Raw genomic sequence first — 23,390 nt, 5'->3', positions numbered from 1 at the left:
CAAAAGACAATTTTGATTCTGAAAACATGATTTAGGCTTGTCTATTAGAGCCAGTTTAACTTGGGACATAAAATACTTATTTAACTGCAGCTTATTCATGTTAGATTTAAAGGAATGGTTAGTTAAATTTCTTAAGACATCTCTTGTGAAATGTGCTGTTAATCTTGTAGAAGCCAAAAGATACTGCCCACGGTAATTTAATAGAGCTTCCTCGTTCACCTCTAATTTTAATTGCTTATAAAAGTGTACTGCATTTTAACCGGAGTCACTGTTTCTCATCTCATGAACCCCACCGTGGTGGCTATACTGGGTGGGGGTCTTCCAAGTGTCATTCTGATGTCCTCACTGACTCCAAGTTTGTGGTCAGCCATATTTCACTCTGGCAATAAGATACAATAATTCGAAACACTTTCATAGTAATAGAATTATTTTATTGTTCTACGTGCAATGTTAAACATTGTCTTCCCTCTTTGTAGATTATATATCTGCAGCTTTCTCTGTTAGGACTTAATCAATCCTAATTATAATATGGAATATGTTGAAATCTTCACACATCATATATTTTTGTGTTACTCACCTGAGAGAAACAAGCATATCTAATCCTAAATGAGTAAGAACTAGCTTTCTCATCCACTCAATAACACTGGCAAAGACCATTGACAGCAATTATTTCATTTAACTTATACTATGGAAAAGAGAGAAACTTGTTAAAAAATTAATGTGGGTTAAGTGTGGTTATATACCTATACATAAAAGCCTGTTGTATCAGGCTGATATAACCCCCATGCAGTGGAGAGGACAGATTTAAGTTAATGGGTGACTGAGACTACCAAACGTTCAGGGTCTGAAGTCCCTTTTGGTTTTAATCCTTAATGGTTGCAGTGACATTTTTTAAAAGTGGGAGAGGAAAAGGAGATGAATAACAGGGTACACAGGATAATAGCCTTTTGTCATCTAAATTCTGGGTATCCATAAACCTGAGTTTTATAGTCAGGTTGCAGAAGAAATCAGAGTTTGATCTGTCATTTGAGGTGTCCTTTGATGAATGTTCACAAATGCAAATGGAAAGCAGAAAGGCCATGATAGAAATGAAAGCATAAGTAGCCACAGTAATTACAATGGAGGCAGAACGTGTTTGCACTGCTTTACCGGATGCTGAGAAATACATGGTGTGGTGCCCTGGTCCCCAGCCTCATCCAGCCAAGACAAAGAACAATGTGCCCACCGTCCCCAGCCTGGGGTTCAGGAAGAGGATAGGCTTAGAGGGAGGAGGGGAGGGCCAGCAGGGCTGCAACAGAGATACAGGTGTCCCTCAGCTCACTTCCCACAGCAGTGGTTCCTCAGGCTAGCTGACCATCAGAGTCTCTTCCAGAGGTTAACAAATGAAATAACATTACAGATTCCCAAACCTAAACCCAGGTATACTGACTAGACAGCGGGGGAGGATCCTGGGAGTCCATGTGTTAAGGGACTTCACTGGTGATTCAGACGACTAGGCATATTTGGTACCCATTGCTTTAGAAAATTTTAGCAAGTCTTGGAGAGGAGGGATTACTGATCACATAAAAACACATCAACATGGTGCCTACGTAATTAGTTGTGTAGACATACACATGGGATTCCCATTCCGCCTGTTGCTGAAGGGATCATTAATCCATCAAGTTTCTTCAAATATGCAAAATGCTAATTGTTAAAAAATGCTCTGTTCTAAATTTCTGCAGTCCAACTCTCTCACTTGTGTGATTGACCACTCAAACACAATACTGATTACAGCATCATGGATTAGACCATTTTCACCCATCGCTAAGTACTTATCAAATAATCTGGTAACCAGCATTATTTTTTAATTAAACTATTTCAATTTAGGCAATGGTGTATCAAGTGTTTTTAAACACAGAAAGTAACCTTGACTCTGAGAATCATGTGGTATACTAGATAGAGATTTTTAGAATGGGGAAGGCTGGATTCAAATCCTAGTTCTGCTAATAGTGACATCAAATTTAGGCAACTTAGCTCTTATCTCCGTGAGCCTCAGCTTTCTTATTTATATAATGGGGCTAAAAACAGCAATCTGTCAGCATCTTCCTGAGAATAAAATGAGATGACACATACGAAGTCTCCCCAAATTGGATAAAGAAATGGTAGCTCTTTCTTTTTTCTCCTTTTCCATTATTCCCTGCCCAACCCGCTTTCTTCAACTTTTGACAGTAGGGTCTGATACAAAAAGAATAAAAGCAAAAAGGATTTCAGCTAAGCTTGGTACACAGCAGGGTGTGGCAGACTTCTCCTTGTAGGGACAGACAGTCAATATTTTAGGCTTTGTAGCCAGGGGCTTTCTGGTGCAGCTGCTCTGCCTCTGTAGAGAGGATATAAGTAAATGAAGGAGCGTGACTGTGCTTCAATAAAACTCATTTGCCAAAACAAGCAGCAAACTGGATTTGCTGTGCTTAACAAGGCAAGAAGACTTCTTAGGATTCCATGAGTTGTTGCAGGACATGATGCAATGGGAACTCAAAGTCAGAAAAAAATGGGTTCAAAATCCCTTTTCACCCACCAACTAGCTTGGTGACTTTGCAGAAGTCACTTCACCCTCCTGAGCTTAATTTTCCCATCTACACGATGAAGGCGGTGGGCTACAGAGTCTCTGAGGAAGTGGCCATCTCTTCAAGTCCTGACTCTCTGGGAGCCCGCAGTCTCTGGGAGAGGGCCACCCACATGCTGACATCCACGTTTCCGCTTTTGGGTGTTTTGTTCTTTCATGGTTGATCAGTGAATCATAAAGAACAACAGAAGCTCTTGGATCGTAAGTATGATTTATTTGATGAAAAAAGGAAAAAGATAACATTTGGTCAAAATAATGTTTTTTTCTCCACAGACACAAAGAAGCTACCAGACTAGTTATTAAATTCTAAATGTCATGTGTAATTTCATACAGCTCGAAGTCAGGCTTCGATGTCAGTGGCTGAAGACCTGAAAATGGGAAGTCTCGCTTTTCAAAGCAAGCAGTGCACTCACTCTAAATGCGATATGTTAATGAGGGAGTGAAAGAAATCAATCAGCATGGTTTTTCCCGAAGGAAGCCATTGCTGAAGTATGTTTGTACTGAAACAATACTGGTGCTATGTCTTGCAAGTGCAAATGCTAGCACATTCAATAAAATAAATAATACCCTGCTTAAAAACATTATGCAATGAAAGAAAAAGAATATTGAATTAGAAATTAGAAGAACTGACTTCTAATTCTAGCTCTAGCTTAGCCAAAGCCCTTCCCTCTCTTGGCTCAATTCAGTCCTTCAGAGAAAACATCATAATAGCCATTATTTATTGAGCCCTTACTAGGTACCAGATACTTTTTATGGTGTCTTATTTCCGTTAGTGCTCACCAAAATCTCCTGAAGGAAGTTCTCATGCTATTGCTATTGAATAGATGGGGACACTGAGGCACAGAGAGGCTAAGAAACTTGTCCACAGTGTGTTCTGAAGCAGTATTTGGACATAGTTACTCTCTGTCACGCTGCCTCCTAAAGCATGGTTTTTATGTGTCATTTCCCAGCTCAGAGATCTGGATCCACATGTCCTGGTGAGCTGACCTTCCCCCCACCAGGCCTTCCGGCTCTCCTCCGGCTTGACCCCGCCTATTTCCCCACCTCATGCCTCACTCTCCCTTGGTCTGAACCCTCCCTTTAGTGACAAGCTCTTTCCATCTACCCCCCCCTGCAGAGCCACCTTCAGATCCTTCACACTTGGGCCCTCCTGGATCTCCCCGGTTCCTCCCCCAGTCACTGCCCGCCTCCTGCAAGGCCGTCCCCAAGTCCCGCCTCCTCAGGAAGCAAGCCCAGGGGGAAGGACGCGGGTGGGAGTTACGTGACTGGGGGCTTGTCCTGGCTCTGTCATCAACTCCACATGGGAACCGCCAAATGTCATTGACCCTCTCTGGGCCTCAATCTCTTGGATCAATTAAGTGTTGGACTCCATTTGAAATTTTCAAACTTAAGTTTTAAACAGCAGATTCTTCCTCTGATTCACTCTTTCAAGCACAGATTCCCAACTGAGTGAAGACACATTTGCCCTGCTTGAAATAGAGGCGAGTGGCCTACAGCCAGCCTTCTGTCCTCTTGTGCTCCTTGGCCATTGCTACAACACCCGAGGGATCTGCAAAATGGGGCAGGAGGACACCGGACTAACTGTGGTCATCCATGCAGGCCCTCTGCAATTTTTTATCATATTGACAGAGGCCATGCTCTCTCATGTACTTAAATGTTCTTTCAGTCAACTCAGAATTTTTGCTTAAATAAGTCCATTCTAAGAGGAAACCTTATAACATAATTGTAAATGGAAAAATGGTATCACCTTCCATAAATAGAAAGTAATGTGTGTGTGTATACATCATATATACTTTATTATATACAAATATTATACGTACATTATACACATAGTACGTACACTTTATATATGAATACATAAAGTGACAACTTGCACACACAAACAATGAAAACAAAACATTTTTACAGCATTAACTTCTAGTGAGTTCTTTCCCTACCAAAGCCAGCATCCTAGTCTCTGTGTTAAATGGCTTGTAGGACCCGTGCATAGAGGTTATCTCTCCGAGGGGTGCAGGACTGGGGTATCTATACACCAACTCCTGCCAGTTGCTGGCTGTGGGCTGTTGTCGCTTCTGGGTGTTATTCATTCCCTGGATAGCTGACTCTCCTTGGTTATGAAAAAGCCCCCAGGCAAAGCACAGCAGAGCCGGGCAGCTGGAAATCACTGGAGCACACTGAAGTGGTGTGGCCCCGGGGTGGAACTAGGCCCCCACAGCATCTGCTAAGGCTCCATTTCCTACTAGTGAGCTGGGGAGGGGCTGCGTTCCACGGCGGCTGAGGTCTCATTCAAGTCCCACTGGCGTCATGGTGTAGTTCTCACAAAGCATTGAGAATCCTTTGCTCTTGCTCCTGATTCCTTTTCTCCAATAAATGCTTAGCCCTGGATTAGGGATATTTATACACCTAGAAAATAATTTTGCTGAAAAATCAGCATAATTCTCCCTGTTATCTACTGAAAAAGTTGTCACTAGAGAGTGCAAAAAAAGACACAGTATCATTAATTCAGCTTAAATAAGTGATTGATTTCTTTTTGAATGTCTGCACCATTCAACCATGAAATCCTGGACAATTTCCAGAAAACTGTGGCCAATCACAATCAGAACACTGTAAGAACACCCTGGGTGAAGAAGTCTTTACTGCCTTTTTTTCCCTTCTCAAATGGTCTCAACTTTTGTAGATGGCATTTATGAATCTATCAGAGAAAGGCCCCTCAACAGGATGAGTCAGCAGCGAGCCCTCTGATGCAGCTTCTCTGATCTAGTTAAAAATAGGAAGTAGGATGTTTTGCATAAGTCATCACCAATGTGCAGTATCAGAGAACTGATCACTTTTTTTGGTTTCCACATCCTGTTACTTTATCTAAAAATAGTTGAAAACTCTGTCCCTGAATTTTTGGACAAGATGTGACCTAGGCTCTCTGGTTTTTCTTGTCTCCCAGCTCCTTTGCTAGCTTCCCTTCACCCTCCGCCATTTCTAATCCTAATTGTTAGCCTTGGGCTCAGGGCATCTGTCCTTCTTGCCCGGCTCCCAGGGGCTGCAAACTCCAGGGCCTGCGGGGGACGAGTTGTGAAGCCAGCCAGGTGGTGGGGCAAACCAGCCTGGACCCATCTGAGAGGAGGGCAGCTCTTTCTGAGTTTCTCACACATTAGCTGACTTTTCCCAGAGCAGCCAGCAGCCCAGAGTTTTACGAAAACTCACTGAATCTTTCAATGTTAAGAATGAAGCTAAATATAATTTAAAAATATAAAGTAGAGGTCAAACCATGAGTTTGTGGTCTGTGGCCTCTGCTCCATATATTCTCCCTTGGGAAACGTGTGTTACCAGCTACAAAGTGGGGTTCTACAAAATTTACATCCATGCGTCTAAACCCTCCCACTTTTTCAGTGCTTGATTTCTAATTTGGATTATGACGGGAGTCCTGGACTCTGATATTGGTTCTGCCCTTTGCTAGACATGGAGCTCTAGTTGAGTAGCTTTCCTTCTCTGGACCTCGGTTCCCTTGTCTGTAAAATGCCACTTGGAGTCGATGAGTTTGAGGACTCTGCTAAGCTCTGGTAGCCCGGGAATCTGATGGATCATCATCTTCATTCCCTCTTACTTGCCCTCCTTGATCTCAGAGATCAATTCCCCACCATAGTCAGTGACCCAGATATTTTCTAGAATTCTTTCTCCAAAGACAAAATAAAAAATAATTTAAAAAGCACTTTGTTTGGAGATTTTCCTTGGAAGAGAATTTACAGTGGTCATTATAATCCCCATTACTTATCACATGTGACCCCCAGGTTGCCTGCTGTCCTTGCAGGTGGTTAATGAGTCATCTCAGGCAGCCACCATGTTTAGTGCACTAGCTGGGCAGGAGGGAAGGTTCCAGTGGTATGCGGCACAGCCAGGAGCCGCTCCCCAGTAGCCTTTCATCACGGTATCAGTCAGGCATTTCTACTCCCTCAGGGGGAACTATAAATATTTAGGTAGAATCTCAAATGAATTACGCATTATGGGTAATAATGTTACCAATATCAGGGGACAAGGAAATCTGAATTTTTTTTTCTTCCAAAAGTACAAAAAATAATATCACCCAAAAAACAAACTGGGCAAATTGCCATTTATCCTTGGGGAAGCTGAACACTGGAGGTGGGATAAAATTCAAGAGATTCAAACTTCTCACCTTTATCTAGTTTTCTGGTTGGGGAATAGATATTAGCTGCCTAGGGCTGCTATAACAAATTACCACAAACGGGGGGCTTGAAACAACAGAAATGTATATTCTCACAGGTCTGGAGGTTAGAAGCTGAATAAAGTCTCCAGGAAAGACTCCTTCCTGTCACCTCTACCTGCTGGCAGGTGCTAGAAATCCTTTGCATTCCTTGGCCTATGGCAGCATAACTCCCAATTTCTGCCTCTGTCTGCACCTGGCCACCTTCCTTCTGTGTATAATGGTCTCTCTTATCATTAAGAACAGCAGTTGATGGATTAAGGCCCACCCTAATCCAATATGCCCTCATCTTCATTTGGTTACATCTTTGAAGACCCTACTTCTAATAAAGTCAAATTCAGGGATACTGGGAATTAGGACATACTTGAACATATTTTTATGGGGGACACAATTCAACCCAGTACAGTGAGCAAGCAGCAAAGACTTTCCCCTACAAGAATTACTCCATGTGCAGTATGCACAACCAGCCCTTTAGAAAAATCTCTCTTACAAGTTGCAGTTCACATGAACTTTATATATCCCCTTTAGCTCTAAGTGCAGGCATAGAAAGAGCAGGAGAAATCAAAATTGGATTTTTGATGCTTACTCAGAGGGAAGTTGTTCTAAGGAACTTGGAATTATACCTTAGCCACAATAAATGGTCTGCTATGTAGAGGCCCATTGAGCATTGAAGGAAGGATAAAGATGGAAGACTTCTGTAATACATTGAGCTGAGCCTTGAGAGGTCTTTTAAGTGAGAGATACCAAATGTGGGAATCAATATGGTGCTTTATGGGAAGGTAGGGAATGGCTGGCAAGGACCCCAAGTGAAGAACAAGACTAGCTGCTGGGCCAACGACAAGCCTATCCACACTGGCTACAAGTGACCACTGTTGTGGCAGACAGTTCTGCCAACAGATGTAAAAATCCACCTTGAAAATATCCTGAACTGGCAGTAGTGGGCCTCATCTGAGTGCTTCTTAAGTCTTAGACGTTTACAACTGAGAAAGTGGCGTGGGCAAGTCACTCAGAGTCTCTGAGTGGAGCCAAACAGATTCTAAGAATGGGCTAGATAGATCCTTCTTCATTATAGCACTGAAAACCATGTTGGGAACCTTAAAAATACAAATGGTCTGGTGTAATAAGAATGACAGAGTAAAATAAAATTAAATGTGCACTGTGACTCTTGCTCCTACATTTCTTGAGACACTGTTCAGTCTCCTTCAGTATTGAGGGTGAGACTGCTGATTATGACAGTGACCAATGCTGGGGTTGAGTTCCCAGATATAGGTGGAAGTTTGAGAACCAGACATTATTTGGGGAGCCAGATGCTTCTCCTGGATTCTCTTTCCAGGGCTCACGTACATTATGTGTGGGAAAAACAGTTTTGAGAGAGTCACTGAAAAGGGCTGACAAGGAAACTTGGTTTGCAATGAAGTTATGGAGAAGTTTTCTATTTCTAGTTGAAAAAAAAATCATGTCCTAAATGCATTTAAGTGCATCTTAAAAATTAATTTCTAAGAAGATGATGTTTCCTTAATGTAAGACATTCTGTATCGGGAAAGGATATAAATGCAGCTGGGGACTGAATAAGGTACAACAATGCCTGGTATCTAGAGACAGGTTGGGTTTGGCATAATGAAGGAGCAAGATGCCATGGAAACAAGCCACTAAGTGGACTGTGACTATTTTGAGCGCATCTACCATATAAAGAGAAGGGAAGGAGACCAGAGATGAGCTAGATGGCCAGGAGTTCTCAGGAGGCACAGTGTGGATGGTCTTGGGATTAGCTATCTGGCACTAAGAAGAAAGCCAAAGGCTGTCAAAAGTCACCAAAATGGGGAATAAAATTCAAAGCTTATTGGGTATTTTGAATTTGGCCTTATTCATGTGTTGGTTCATTCCAGTGAACACTGACTGAATGCCTTCTGCATGCTTGGCAATGTGCAAGGCAGAAAGGCTAGAGAGGAATGAGACACTGCACCAGGTCTCAAGGAGCCCGCTGTCCCTAATTGCCCTCTGGAGGAGCATGACCTAAACACAGGTGTCTCACTGCTGGGAATCAAGCCTCCCTTTGCCCTGCAGCCCTGGCTCTGTCCCAGGGAGCCTTCTAGGTTTCCTTCTTGCCCAGTGGCATTCTTTCCACCCTGCCTAGCATTCTACCTCCTTCAGAACTGGTCTTGGCCTCCAATCCCATCCCTGTGGCAGGTCTTTACACCTGTTAGCTCACATGTCTGTATGCTTTTCATCTCCCCTGATGGCCTCCTGCTGGGCTTTCCCAGAACTTGCCTGCAGCACCCACTGAGTGCAGCATCCTGGCCCTCCCAGCCAGCCAGCTTCTCCCTGGTTCTTGAGCAGTCCTAAAGGCATGCCTATTCCTGGCTCTGGCTTTTGTATGGGACCCTCAGTATGAACAGTGCTGTGACTCACAGAATCATAAGCTCACATCACAAGCTGTCACCACCCACTCAACACCTCTGCCTGGGGTGAACAAACCCCCAGCCTCCGCCAGCGGGACCCGGCCACACCTCCTCCTTCCCTGCTGCTATCGCTGAACTCCCTGTGGGCCCCACTGCTCTCTCCCTTCCTTGGCACTCTTCCTTCTGTTATTACTGGCACCTCAAAAGTGCCCTTCCATTATTACTGTCATCTCACCAATTTATTTTTAAATCCCCATGGCCTTTATAATCTCTCCTGGTCTGAAACATTTTCAGTAGAAACCACTTTCCCAGAGTAACTGGCTTTTTGCTCATGACATTGAATTGTAATGATATTCCACTCATTACACCTATATTGTTTATTGTCCAAAACCTTCACTTCATTTGTTGCTTTTGACAGTGCAGGAAAGCAGGCAGGGCAGGTATTATCATTTCCATTTCATGAATCAAGAAATTGAGGTTCAGAGAGGTTTTGTGACTTTCCCCAGGTCACCCACTGAGAAGCAATGAAAGCTGTCGTCTCCCTCCAAGCTGTGGGCTCCTGGTCCGCGTTGCGTGTCCTTTTGTGTAAGAGGCACTGACTTTTGGGGCTGAGTCCTGGCCCACACCAGGCCCCACTCTTTATTCTAAGGGTGCTTTTTAATTCTCAGTGTTAAGCCACTGTCTGCCAAAGGATTTCAATAAAGAGAAACGCCAGCTCACTCCTACGTTTAACCCTTTCCCATTAGATCCCGTGGTAATTCTAGGATCTTGCAACTCAGGTTCAGGAAGCTCCATCTTCCATTTTTTGACTACCAACAAGAAAAAAAGAGAAAGCAACACCTAACAAAGAAACACAAGAAGAAAATCCTTTTTTTCAGGAACTCTTGAAATCCCAGCACTGCCTGCATAGTATCCATACACTCCAAGAAGCCTAGTAATTTTTGGACTCCTGGTAACGTTTTTATGATGAGCTCCCCCAGGGCTGCGTCTCCAACCTCCCAACGTGCTGCAGGCTCTCCCCCGCTCAGCAGACCCAGGCAGGGCCAGGGACTGTCAGTCCGCGGGCCGGGGCGGGGCGCGCTCCTTCAGACGGGGTGGTGGGGGGAGCAAGCCGTTTCATTCTAGAATTCCCAAGACAAGAAAATTATTTACAGTGCGACTGGCCCGAAGGTTGTAAGACCAGCCCGAGTACTGTAAACCATTAGAGAAGAGAGCCCCGACCTTGCGGGAGGTGGGGGAGTGGGGAGCAAAGCCCCAAGACGACGGTCCGCAGCGCCCGCGAGAGCTGCAGAGCTGCGGACGCGGAGGAGGAGGCGCCCACCCGGCTGGGCCTCGGACAGCGCAGTCGGATTCCCGCTGAGCGGGACAGGCGCCATCACGGGGTGTGCGGGAGGCTGCGCTGCCTGCCTCTCTTCCCTCAGTCCCTTTCGGGGGCCCGCAGTGACTAAGGCAAATGGCCCTGGCTGGGAAAGTTGCGGTCGCCCTCCTTTACCTGCTGCTCGCCCCCATCCAGCTCCGTGCTGGTTGCTTGTGGGCACCGTCTCCTCTGGACCTCACAGAAAATTCTGACAAGCGCGCTCGTGCCGCATTTACAGAATAAGAACCCGAGGTTCCCTGAGAGGTTAAGTCTCTTGTCCACGATGCCCCAGCTGCTGAACGCTGGCTTTTTGACTCCAAAACCTGTGCCCCGAGCCCACTCTGAAAATGAGCCCTTACAGGACATCTGATAGGCAGCAATTTCACAGACTTGATCTTTGTGTGCCTCACAACAACCCTGTGACCCAGGCTGGGTCAATCTTATCACTTCCCCGTGGATATTGAAGCTCAGAGAGATTGAGTGGCTTGCCTCAGGCCACACAGCTAGAGAGAGGCAGAGGAAGGCAGAGAGCTTAGGCCTGTAGATACTGATGTTAGGAGCCTGCTGCTGCCAAATCTTACTCCGTGGTGGTCACGTCTTGTGACTATAAGCAAAGTCACTTTTTGGAAGTCCCCACAGGTTTCAGCCTGGGGAGTGGGCGGAGGGCACAGGTCCATGACCCCAGAGGCAGTAAGGATGGAGCAAGCAGGGTACAATACCTGGCCCAGATGGGCAATCCAGAGGTTCTTGTTGAACTAACAAAGGAATCTGACCAGGAAGAATGCTGTTATAGCAACTTCAGCATCACAAATCGTCTCCACACCCAGCCCAGGACCTAAGGGGGTTTGCACAGTGCCTACTGCTACATCTAGCTCTCTGACCACTCATTTCCCATCTCTCTCTCTCATATCACCTGGAAGGACTTGGTTTTTCAGCCCTGGAGGACCACTGAGGGGGTTGCAGCTAAGCCCCTTAATGTGTGTGATATCATTAGGAGGCTCACTATTCTTTCCCCCTCCATCTGTCCTTCAGACATTCCAATCACCTAAACTCCTAAACCCCTCACTTAAGTCTTACTTTTAAAATGGTTGCGTGCTTTTCTTTTTTAGTTTTTATTGTGGTTAAATACATACAACAGAACACTTATCATTGCAACCATTTTTCAAGTGTACAATTCGGTGGCTTTCCATACATTCATGATACTGTGTAACAATCACCACTCTCTAATTTCAGAACATTTTTATCAGCCCCCAAAGAAAGCCCATACATACCCTTGAAGCAGTCACTGCCCATTTCTCCCTTCCTTTAGCCCCTGGCAACCACCGAACTGTTTTCTGCCTCTGTGGACTTGCATATTCTGGGTATTTCATATAAATGGAATCATACAATATTTTCTGGCTTCTTTTACTTATCTTTACAAGGTTCATCTGTGTTGTAGTATGTGTCAGTACTTAAATTATTTTTATAGCTGAATAATATTCCATTGTATGGATATACCACATTTTGTTTATGCATTCAACAGCTGATGGATGTTTAAGTTTCCACCTTTTGGCTATTATGCATAATGCTGCTATAAACATTAGTGTACAAATTTTTGTTTGAACACCTCTTGTCAATTATTTGGAGTATATACGTAGGAGGGGAAGTGTTAGGTCATATGATAATTGTTTAATCTATTGAGGAATTGCCAGCTGCCTTCCACAGCTGTACCTATTTTTGGCCTGGCTTCATTGCTAGGCATTGGAAATGCAAAGATGAGTAAGCTGTGGTCTTTGTCTGGAGGAATTCATAGCCCAGTTAGAAGAATGGCACATGGTTGGGGAAAAAACAGGAGTGTGTAACTGGACTTGGTTTACTCAAACTCAACCCTTTCAGAGACTGCCAAGGTGAGGACTCTGGGGGGGACAGTGAACTGGGTGGGCTATTAGAACTCCAAACTCTTCTAGAATGTTCATGGCTGATGGTTGTCAAAATTGTATATGTCGTGCCTTACGAGAGCTCAGAGAACAGACTGTGCGAGTCAGGAATTGCTTTGAGCTTGGACTAGACACAAAAACAGGAAAAAGGTAACAGCTACCATTGATTTATTGCCCCCCCCACAACACCTTTCCACCTCAAAGGCACAGTAAGACGTAAAAGGACCCACAATCTGAGAGAGAGAAGGGTTGATTCAACCCTTACGTGGCCCCAAACCTGTTAATTACACCAGTTTTGTTTTGTTATGGTTAACTGTCAATATGTGTTTATTCAACGAGCTTAGCTTTTTGACTTCCTACTATATGCCAGGGATTGTGTTAGATGCTTGGGAATGGTGATGAATTTACCCATCAAGGTACAGGTTATGATGAGGAATAAAAAGAAAGCAAAAGATCTGGCTCTTGGTGATGAGGAAATCCTATTGAGAAGACAGCCCCAGCATGTGCAAAATAATTGCCGTGACAAATAACAGTGCTCTTTCTGGGGGTGAGGCCAACCATAACTGCAATGTGGCATTAAGAGTTAAGGGAACTAGAGAAGCTTCAGGAGAGAGGACAGAGGCAGTGAGATGGGCAAAGAAGGTTGAGAAGGGGTTGCTGGAGATACAAGGGGGATCTTTGATTGACATCCTCCCTCTCTGCTCCCAAAGCCCCCTGCCACTGCCCCAGTCCTTACCATACTGTACTGGAAACACTGCTTTCTTGGTCTGTCCAGTCTCCAGGACTCTGAGCTGGCCCTTCATTGTTATATTCTGGCATCTAGTTCAGGTGTCTGGCGCACCAAACAAAAGACACCAGAACTCTGCAGCAAAAGGACTGAACACACCCTCTCCTATTTTATAGCTCAGACCACAGAGAGGGGCTTTGGACCATGAGCCCAGAGGCTGGGGGCCCAGTCCACCCTTCCTGCCACTGTAGAGTTGGACCTTGATTTCTTCTCCATTCTCTGCTCATTTTCCCTACTTGAATATAAGACCTGCCAGAGTTCCTTCCTGGTGAAGTTTAACAAAGGGAACCATAGCAACTATCTTAAAGTCCCCTGCTTGTTAAATTAATTAAGAAATCAATCAGCACAGTGTCAATGAAGTCAAATGAAATGTGAGTTTCAACAAGAGATTTTATGTGACTAACAGGGAAGGTGAGGAGACAGTCATCGTGCGTGGTGACTGGTGAACTTAAGGGGAGGGAGAAGTCTTAGTCCAGTAGTTGTATGTAGGTCCCAAAATGCAAAGTTTTGAGGAATGAATACAGACTCCTCAAAATGGGTGGGAAGGAAAGACAGACTGCGGCTTGAATCGAAAATAGGGTTGAGGAATTCCTTTAGGATGGGAAAAACCTAAGGAAAAGAGAAGGCACTAAAAACAGTAATTGCTAGGCTAACACTGAAAGTTTATTATGTGCTAGACACTGATCAAAATACAATCAATTTAAGCTTCTTGACAATTCAGGGAGGGAGACAAAATACGATCAGCATTTTAGAGTTGACGACGTCAGGAGCAGGGGCTCGGTGACTTGCCCAGAGTCACAGGTTGGGATTGTGAGTTGCTGGAAGAAACTGCACCAGATGAGTGGGGAGAAAGGGAGCAGAGAGGAGAGAAGAAAATGGGTGTGGTTGGTGAGAAGAGTCAATTTATGTAATCAGATTCAGTGTTTCAATTATTATCCTAGACTGGACTGTCATTTTGTCATCACTAGCCTGGAGTTGATTTTCTAATGCCAGAAGAAGGCTCCTATTACTTGGTATCTAAGCAGACTCATCAGAGCTATGGCATCTGCTCAAAATTTAACCCAACGGAGGAGAGAGATTAAAGTTACTTTTTGACTGCACCCTTCCAAGGCCAGCTCATCCATAAAGGGGTGATTTCCTATTTCCTGAACCCAGCACATTACCTGAAAAAAAGTGTGTTAGATGCTACTGCTCAGAAACTGGGCTTTCTGGTCCACAAGAATTAGCCTTTATGTCTTGTTATTTCAGTTAAGTTAAGAGGCTGCTACAGTTGAGCTGTTTAATCTTCCTTCCTTTCTGGTCTGCAGTTTCCATTCTGCTGCCCTCCAAGCCAATCCACCCTTTGTACTAGAGCTCCAATGATCCTTACCAAATGCAAATCTGATCAGGTGATCAGGCCATGCTTCTGCTGAAGATCCTTCAAAGGCTTCCCATTGCTCTTAGGATGAAGAAACACTGCCCTGGCTCCTGCCTGCCTCTCCAGTGCTTCTCTCTCTCTTTGCCACCAGATTCTTCAGCCTTCATTCCCTTACTCATAATACCAGGTCCTGGCCTCCCCATCTCCAGCCTCATAGAATGTTCTCTGCCCTGCTCTTCCTGGCTATCTCCTGCTTATTCTTTAGGTCTCAGCTCATACATCACCTTCTCTGGGAAGCTCTTCCTGACCATTCTCCAAATCATCAGCTCTCTCCCAGGTTCTTGTTTCATTGTATACCTCTTCTTTGCAGCCCTTGGAACCATTATAAATGTAGGCTGGTTTGTGATTATTTGATCAACATTTGCTTTTCCCAGAATGGCAGGGACCATATCTGCTTCTGTTTATAATGTTATATCTGGTGCCAATATCTGGCACATAATAAACAATAAATATTAGCTGTCCAAGAGCAGAGCTAGCAGTGAATAGTGGAGCCAGGAGGGAGTGGAACTGAGGGCAGGATAGCCATGGGGCCGCATTGCTTCCTCTCTCTTATGTGAGGCTGAAAGGTCTTTCTAGCCTTTTATCTCTGTGACTCTTTCATTTCCTGCCTGAATGAAGTTTAAGTCTGATCCACGTTTGAATGCTTCCAACAAACAAATGGTTTTTCCTCTCTCTTCCCATTCTAGTATGGGTTCTGATGCATGAACTCCTAGCGTTCAAGTTTGGTTTATGTGAAAATAAAATTTCAAAACATTTATTACTTTGGAAGAACTAACTGCAGAAATGGTTTAATTCCATTTATTGTTAACATCTCATTCCCTAATAATTAACTCAAATAATATATTTTATGAGACTGACAGACTTATGTTTAGTTGCTTGTGAGAAAATCTGATACACAGTGAGTTTCATTTCTCATGTAGTTTCATAAATTACTGGGGCAAGAAGATGGGCTTGCCCACACCTTACTTTTAAGTCAGAGAGGAAACAGAAGGAAATGGGAAGATCATAGTCAATCTCTATGGAACCTCTTCCACAGAGAGATCTGCTTTGTGCTTTAGTTCTCATTTTGTAACTGTACTACTGAGCAACAATGGCCATAAACCATGACTCAGAGGAGATGGAAATTTCCTAAGGTGGCATTAGATGGCCTTGTTCTGTCTCAACATAGAATAAACAAAAAAGCATTCAAGCTCAAAGAAATAACAGTAGCTGATGTGGATTGAGGTCTTTGCTCAGCACCATGTTCAGCATTTATGCCTTATCTCATTGAATTCTCCCACAAACCCTAGAGGCAACTAACCTTTGCAAAGGAGGTATTAATTGTTCCCACCTTACCAGTGAAGAGACTGAGGTCCAGGAGATCAAGTATGTTGATCAATTGGTTCAAATCTAGCCTTTGCGGCTTTAAAGCCTGTGACAGGCCGATGATCTTTCCCCTACAGGATGCTGCCTCCTGGACAGTGGGCAGGCAGAGGGAGGAGAAACAACTGGGAGAGACATCCCAGCTGTAGCTGGAGATGTTGAGCTGGGGACCTGCTGGACCTGCAGGTGGCATTTGAGAGCCAGCTCCACCCATCCCACCCATGCCCCTGCTCAGACTGCTTGTGTGGTGCCAGGCCTAGGGCCACTGACCTCAGAGCCCTCTCCAGACCCACACTACGCTCCTGCCCTATGCCTGCTCTCATTCTGCCCTTCTAGTTTTGGCGTCCATGTGTTCGGAGCTGCCAAAGAAGCTGGCACTACCAAGCTGGTGAGCTTCCCCATAGGAAGAGAAGAGTTAAGACTTTGGCAGTCTCTGAGTATCACATTGTTATTGTTTTGTCATAGGCTATTAGCATTATAATCCTAACTGGCATGTGCACCATATAGTTTGGGCTTCATAACCCCCACAGCAACCTATTATTCTTATTTTATAAATGGAGAAACTGAGCACAGTAAGTTTAATTAAACTGCACAATGACAAGGAGCTCAACCTTATTTGGACTCAGGAAAATGCAAATCACACCTCCAGTAAGATACGTTTTCCACAAATCAGAGTAGCGAAATTAAGAAATTGGACAATATCCAATGTTGGTGAGAATGTGGAGTAACAGAAAGACCTACCCTCTGCTACTGAAGGAAGGACTGCACTTGGGAGGACAGTCTGCCAGGACCTAAGAAAGGGGAGGCCATGTTCACCTTAGGAGCCTCCACACTGAAGGCATGTCCCCTAGAGAACCTCCCACAGTGTGCAGAGGGAAATCTCTATAAAAATGCTTATAGCAGCCTGTGTTTTGATAGCAAAATGATGGAAACAACCTAAATGCCTATCAACTGGAAAATGAGTAAATTCATGGTGATGTGGTTACACAATGAAATACTACACAGCAATAAAATGGATAACAAGAGCTAGACCTGTCAAAGCAAGTAAATCTTGAACAACTTGACTGTAAAAAAGCAGGGATCAAACAATACATTCTAAAACCTAGCAAGAAACCAATACATATTATGTAATGTTTTTATAAGGCTTAACCACCTACTGTTAGTGCTTAGAAATATGTACCTGTAGAGGAAAGGTATCAGTGATGTGCAGGGGAAAAAACACCAGATTCAGGACCCTTGTTACCTTCGGGAAGTGTGGGTAAATAGAAGTTTTCAACCAGAATTCCTGCCTGGCCTTGATAGTGATATGCATCTGTTTTGCACATCAATGTGATGTTTACCATGGCAGGGTGGTGGTGGTGGTGGTGGGGTGTCTGTCAGGGGATTGCAGGTCCTGGGTAAGGGGTGGGGAGCAGCAACCATTCTCTCCTCCCCTCCTTTCTTGATATGTATTTGGTCAGCTGCCTGCCAGTCACTAGGGACCCGCCCACAGAGTTCCTGTCAGTAAGTTGGGGCCGGCATGAAGCAGAGCGTGGCATGGCTGGAGAGGGAGCGCATGGTAGAGAGCCGAGGGAGGTGGGGCAGAGTGCAGGGAGAGAGAGAGTGGGGCAGCTGGGGCTCAGAGCACAGTGCCATGCAGAAGTGAGACTGAGCCATGACAAACAAACCTATAACCTCCAACCTACCCTTTCCCTTGTCTTCCTTCACCAGATTCATAGAAAATTTGCCCTGGGCAGGGAACCCCCTTCCTCCCAGAACTACAGGGAGGAAGGGGAAATGGAAAGGGAGAGGAACACAGGACCCTGCAGCTTTCTTGGTGAAGTTGTATTTCTTAAATGGGGTGATAGGTAACAGGTGTGATTATGGTCACTTTTTGCTTTTTGTGTGTTTTAATACACTCATATTTTAATGTTAAAAATTACTCAAGGCCTAACAGCTAATAAATAGAAGTTCAGAGCTCACAATTTTTTGGCTTTCCAGTACCTCATATTGCTCAGTAGGGAGTAGGTGGTGGCACATAAATGTGAGGAAGGAATACTACTAGTTCCACCTATTTGTATAGACCTTAACACTGCACTGTGAGAAGGGGATCTTACTTTACCAGAAGTGATCTGGAAAAACATTCTATTAAATATTAATAGCTTGCATCATGTTTTCCTATTGACTTATACTATTTACAACTGTTTCTACAAAAATATTCTCAACAAAGCCTAATAAAAGCAACAAGGGATCCCCACCTTCATTTTGAATGACCTTGTTAATGCCGAACTCTAGAGCCATTTCATTCCCCCAAAAAGCTCTATCCATAGATAATGTAGTCTTCATTTAAAGCACACTTACACTAAAGTACTCCACAAAATTTGTATCTATTTTGTGAAGAGTCCTCACTAAGTTCATCGACATCACTTTAGGGACTTAACAGGAGCTCTTTTACATCCTCCTTTATTTAAAAATTAATAAATATCCATCAGATGACCATCAATTGCCAGGCACTCTGCGATATGCTGGGAGCATAGTGGTGAACCAGACAGGCCCTGCCCTGAATGAGCTTTCAGTTTCCTGGAGAAGACAGACCAGAAAGCCAGTGGTTATAATGCAATGCGACAGGGTGCTGCAGTGGTGGACGTGGTCAGCCCTGCAATGGGGGAGCAGGACAGAAACCTGTTATGCCCATCTGGGAAAGCCTCTGAGAAGGGTTGACATTTAAGCTGAATTCTAAAGGATGAGTGGGAATTGGCTTCTATATAAGAAAGCAGTTTAATTATTCCTCTTCAGAGGATTCAGTCTTCTTAATGTGGAGTTTCTATTGTCAACCAAAGAGGAGGAGAAAATATTTTAATGTATCTCTTACTTGAGAAAAAAGACCTGTGAATCTTCTGTAGCTGTTGTTTACCACCCTTTTTTCTGCGTGTTCAAAACAAATCCCAGTTGAATAAACCGGCTTCCTACCACTTTTTTTCAAGGGTTTGAATACACCCCTGATCTTAGTGAGCTAGTCAGGGGCAGATGTATCTGCAATGAGAGTATAATTGCCCTGATTTTACCCAATGTTTTTAAAAGCCCTCTTGACCTAGTTGCCCAGGCGAAGAAACAAAAGCCCAGCTTCCCTGCACACACAGAGGAGTTACAGTGCAGACCAGGAAGGCCACGGGGGGGAGGGGATCTCTGCATCTTTCAGCCGTGCTGATGCCACTGAGTTCCCTCAAATCCTGCTCTCATCGGTGTGATGGGATAATTTGCTTGGAGTAATTCTGAGGTACAGTATCTAGTTTGATTACCTGGGGGTTGCTGAGGGACCTGATTCCAGGAGTTGCTGAAGCAGATGTCACCCAGGAAATTATGCTTTTGAATCAAACCCAACCTCCCAGAGTCCCAATCCTACTAGTTAGAAGAAGACACACGTAAGTCAGATAACAGAACATAAACTAAAGATCTAAATGTTTATTAGTTACAATGAAGATCCAAATGTGTATCAATTATAATAGAACGTAAAACCACAGAGTTTGCTATTTTTGAGCAAATGGAGCCATTAAAAAAACCTGAAACAAGAAAGTAATAAAAAAAAATTCATGGTAGGAAATCTAGCACAAGCAAGGTGACATTTTAAAGTGTCATCAGTGAATTTGCACACAGACTTTCCATCACAATAATATTCATTTATATCTTCAATCTTACACAGCAACAAAGTCACAGTGAGGAAGACAGAATTGCTTCTGAAAGGGAATCAAAGAGACCTAGAGCCATTATTTTTTCAAAAGGATCTTGGGGAGTTGAAATAAGGCCTGCTTCCCCATGGGCTGACAACATTTAACTGTGATGGGAAGAGCAGCATCCTTCTCTCTGATTTTACCTTTGAAGAGAATAAAAGGAACTCAGTGTAATATTCTCCCTCACAAAGAGATGCAGAACTCAAGCCTAACCCCCAAGAAATGCTATAATCAAAGTAAACACCCATCCTGCTCCTACAAATGCTGTTAATAGCATATTAGAGCAAGCCACAGACATTTTTTCTCTTGCTAATCTTCCTCTGAATTTTTAACACAATCTTCCTAGATTGTAAGAATAATTCCAATAGTCAAGAAATGACAAAAAAGCTGACACTTTTGGCTATACAACATTGTTGAAGACTCACAATATTATTTATTGGGAGTACAGGGCCTCATTCAAGTCAGAGAGTTTATGTAGGGAAGTACAGGTTATTGTAATGTGGAAATGTACCAAAGCTAACTGGGTATGTATAAAACTAGTCCAAACAGTGTCACAAATTAACACAAAATCTATCCCCATCCATCATGCCTCTTGTGTTGATTTTTTGCAGATTGCTGTGTTGAAACATCTGAAAACATATCATAAATTCAAAAAAACTTAAGAGTTGAGTCAAACTGCAATAGCAAAACACATAGATTACATGAAGACAGTGGACGTGATGTTGGAGAATCACAGCAAAGCTTCTCCCAAATAGAAGTTTGTGCTTGAATCACAGCAAAGCTTCTCCCAAATAGGCATCTGGCAAAGCAGAATCAGAAAACAACTGCAGAATAAGAAAACTGACAAGGATGAGGATAACAGGAGCTTCCAAAGAGAAACATCTCAATATCAAAAGTCTTAGAGAAAACTGATGCAGCACTCAAATGTTTTTTTCCAAAATGACTCTATAATATTATTCTAAAAATTAAGTGTAAAATAAAGTACCTCAAACACTATCAATTTTCCTGAAAAATTATATCCCCAAAAGCAACATTTGGTTCATTTTTCATTCAAAGTTCTAGAACATAGTTGCTTCATCAATGTGAAGATGTTTTACCAGATAAAGTCCTAATCAAATACTTTATATATTCTGACCATGAAATTCTACTCTCTGTTTTAAGTAGTGCCAGATTTCCTCAATAACAGGTCCCTCTCTATGTTACCAGCCTACATGCCTCTTGCTCCTGTTTGATTCTTCAAGGCTACACCGCATGTTTCCTGACATCTCCGAGAATAAATCTTGAGTTAGCCCAAGGCCTTGTTCAGTCTGGAGGCTGATCTAAGTGTTCTGTGTCAAGAGGCCTTTTAGCAATCTTCCCTTGGCTAAACTGTCCTTACGTCACTTTAAAGGCTTTGACCTTGACCTTGGACTTTTTAAATTGAAGAGATGCTAATTTTATGTGCCATCTTGCAGGAAGGCTTTGCCCACTGTCTCTTACCAAAAGCATCCGGCTCAGGGGCGAGCCTGTTTCCCGGGCCCGGCTGTGGCGTCTCCTTTTGTCCCTCCAGGCTTCACTGTGATGACTTCTCCCGTATAGGGCTCACGCTTCACAGGGGTGGGTGTGCAAGTCTGAAACAGAGCATTTCATTTTCCTCTTGAAGCTTACTGACTTCAAGAATTCAAAGCTAACTGCAGCTCCCTTAATGAACTGTGAGAGGAAAAATGAATCTTGTAGATTTTTTACATGCTTCCCACCTCTTGTCTTCTCCTAGAAATTCCTCGCAACCTCGGGTACCTGTGTTGCCTCAGTCTCTGCTGGTGTTAATCTGCGTCAGACGAAGGGCCAAGGGACACTTCTAAGGGTAATTCTTTCCACTGCAACTTGTAGTGGGGCCTCTGCCATATCCTCACACCTTGCTGAGTTCTATTAGGAGCCTTCAGTTCTCTCAACATTCTCCCTTTTCTTTTCATTTCAGTCCTGGATGCCTGTTGTCCTAGAGTGCTTCGTTGTACCTCTTCTAAGACTCTCAGCATATTTCCTCAGATCCCAGTAACTTCTGTGTATTTTTCTCTTTTTCCCAACTGCCTATGTGTAACAGGCCTAAATCTCACATCTCTAACTACATCTCTTGGGTGGCCCCCTGGGCAGCAGAATCCGTGACTGGATTCCGCTGCAGTCAAGGCAGCGCTTGAACAGAGTTTAGAAATCTGGACTTTATAAACAAAAGAATTAACCCAAAGTAACTAAATCATAACTGTTTGTAAACACAGACACAAATTCACTGGCAGGTCGAGAGGCAGTAAACCACAGTGATCAAGGGCAGAGGTGCAGGAACCAATTTGGCTGGGCAGGTTACTTAGCACAGCGCTTCAGATTCCTCGGTTGTAAACTGGGACTAATAACAGCACCTACTTTATAGGGTGGTAGTGAGGATTAAATGTTAAGAAGATTAAATATGAGCAAAACCTTTAGAATAAGGCCTACCATACAAGAAGTCCTTAACAAATAAATAAATATGTGTATGTAAACACACACTCACACACACACACAAATAATAACATTTGTCTTATTTGGACCAGCAAAATTAATATATTTAGTGATCAACAGTGTGGGCTTTAGAGTAAAACAGATCTAAGTTTGGGTTCTAGCTTTGCCATTCACTAGCTGCCGCAAACTGGCAGGCTTATAAACCTCTTTGAGCCTCATCATCGATGAAATGGAGAGATTAAAAGCCATCTCTCCCAGATACATGAGATTTCCCAGGTATAAACCATTTCCTTCATTCATTCAATAGGTATTTATTGAGCACAAGCAGCCCCAGATATTCTGCCAGGCACAGAGGATAAAGCAAAGAACAAGACAGAGGCCATCCCCACAGCTGCGGCATCTGAAGCATAGAGCACGCAGTGGAAGGCAGGACCCCTGCCCTTCGCTCCCCAGTCTGAGCCGCAGTCCACTTTCTGCGTCTGGGTAGGCGCTCTGCTGGATTTCCAGGTGGGCTCCTTCATGCCTGCACCGCCACCTCAGAAACAAACGAGCCTCTCTGGGCAGGCTCTTCTCTCCCACACTTCACAGTCTCCTTTGATAGACAAGTTGACAGGAACCAAAGACAATTTAAGTTCTGGTCTCAAGCCTCCCAGTACTTTTAACCTTTAACTATTTTCTTATCCTTAGAGATGGATTACATAAACTCTTTAATGCCAGACTCACATCGTGTTCATCTTTGTACTGTCTGTTGCCCCTGGCATTGTGCTCTACATATATTTTAGAACCTCAGTAAATGTTCACTGTGACTAAATGGAAAGGTGACGGCACTCCTTCTGTAGAATCATAAGCCATCACTGTGTTATTTAGAGGTTCAGGGGCACATTTGTTTTCTAAGTAGACCTAAGCTACAACTCTTAGGAGAAGTAGTCTTGCGACTTCTGTGGGTGACCACGACAAAGGTCTGTCTGAAGTGTGAAGGGCTGAGCAAGGCCCTGGGCGTGTGGTGGGACCATTGCAGAATGACCATGGGTTATACTCGCTGTTGGGTCCAAAATAGAGTGGGCTCCTTTCTGCCGCATGCCAGATGAGTAGGGTGATGACATGGACTCTGTCCTGAGTCTCCCAGCTCAACACGTACCTACGTTTTAGAGGCCAGTTCTG

General features: G+C 43.8%; 1 protein-coding gene across 6 annotated transcripts in view; it reads right to left on the bottom strand.

Annotated features, from left to right (window-relative positions):
• The window catches only part of DPYS (dihydropyrimidinase), a 133,354-nt gene that overhangs the window by 12,781 nt on the left and 97,183 nt on the right, over positions 1-23,390 (bottom strand). The window contains exons 9-10 of one of the 6 annotated variants that reach the window (XM_036876485.2): positions 21,240-21,370; positions 19,793-19,903 (exon numbers count right to left, since the gene is read on the bottom strand). The exons of 2 other annotated variants lie outside the window; for them this stretch is intronic. In XM_036876485.2, coding sequence (XP_036732380.2) covers positions 21,254-21,370 — 117 coding nt within the window. In that variant the 3' untranslated portion in view covers positions 19,793-19,903; positions 21,240-21,253. Of the gene's footprint in view, positions 1-14,054; positions 14,103-19,493; positions 19,904-20,170; positions 20,560-21,239; positions 21,371-23,390 lie in introns of those variants that run through there. 3 more of the 6 variants (XM_036876484.2, XM_036876487.2, XM_036876486.2) reach the window with 3 other exon arrangements.

This window comes from Manis pentadactyla, chromosome 3, assembly GCF_030020395.1.
Source record: "Manis pentadactyla isolate mManPen7 chromosome 3, mManPen7.hap1, whole genome shotgun sequence".
In the NCBI taxonomy this organism is placed as follows: Eukaryota; Metazoa; Chordata; class Mammalia; order Pholidota; family Manidae; genus Manis; species Manis pentadactyla.
This window is presented reverse-complemented; position numbering and strand designations above follow the sequence as displayed.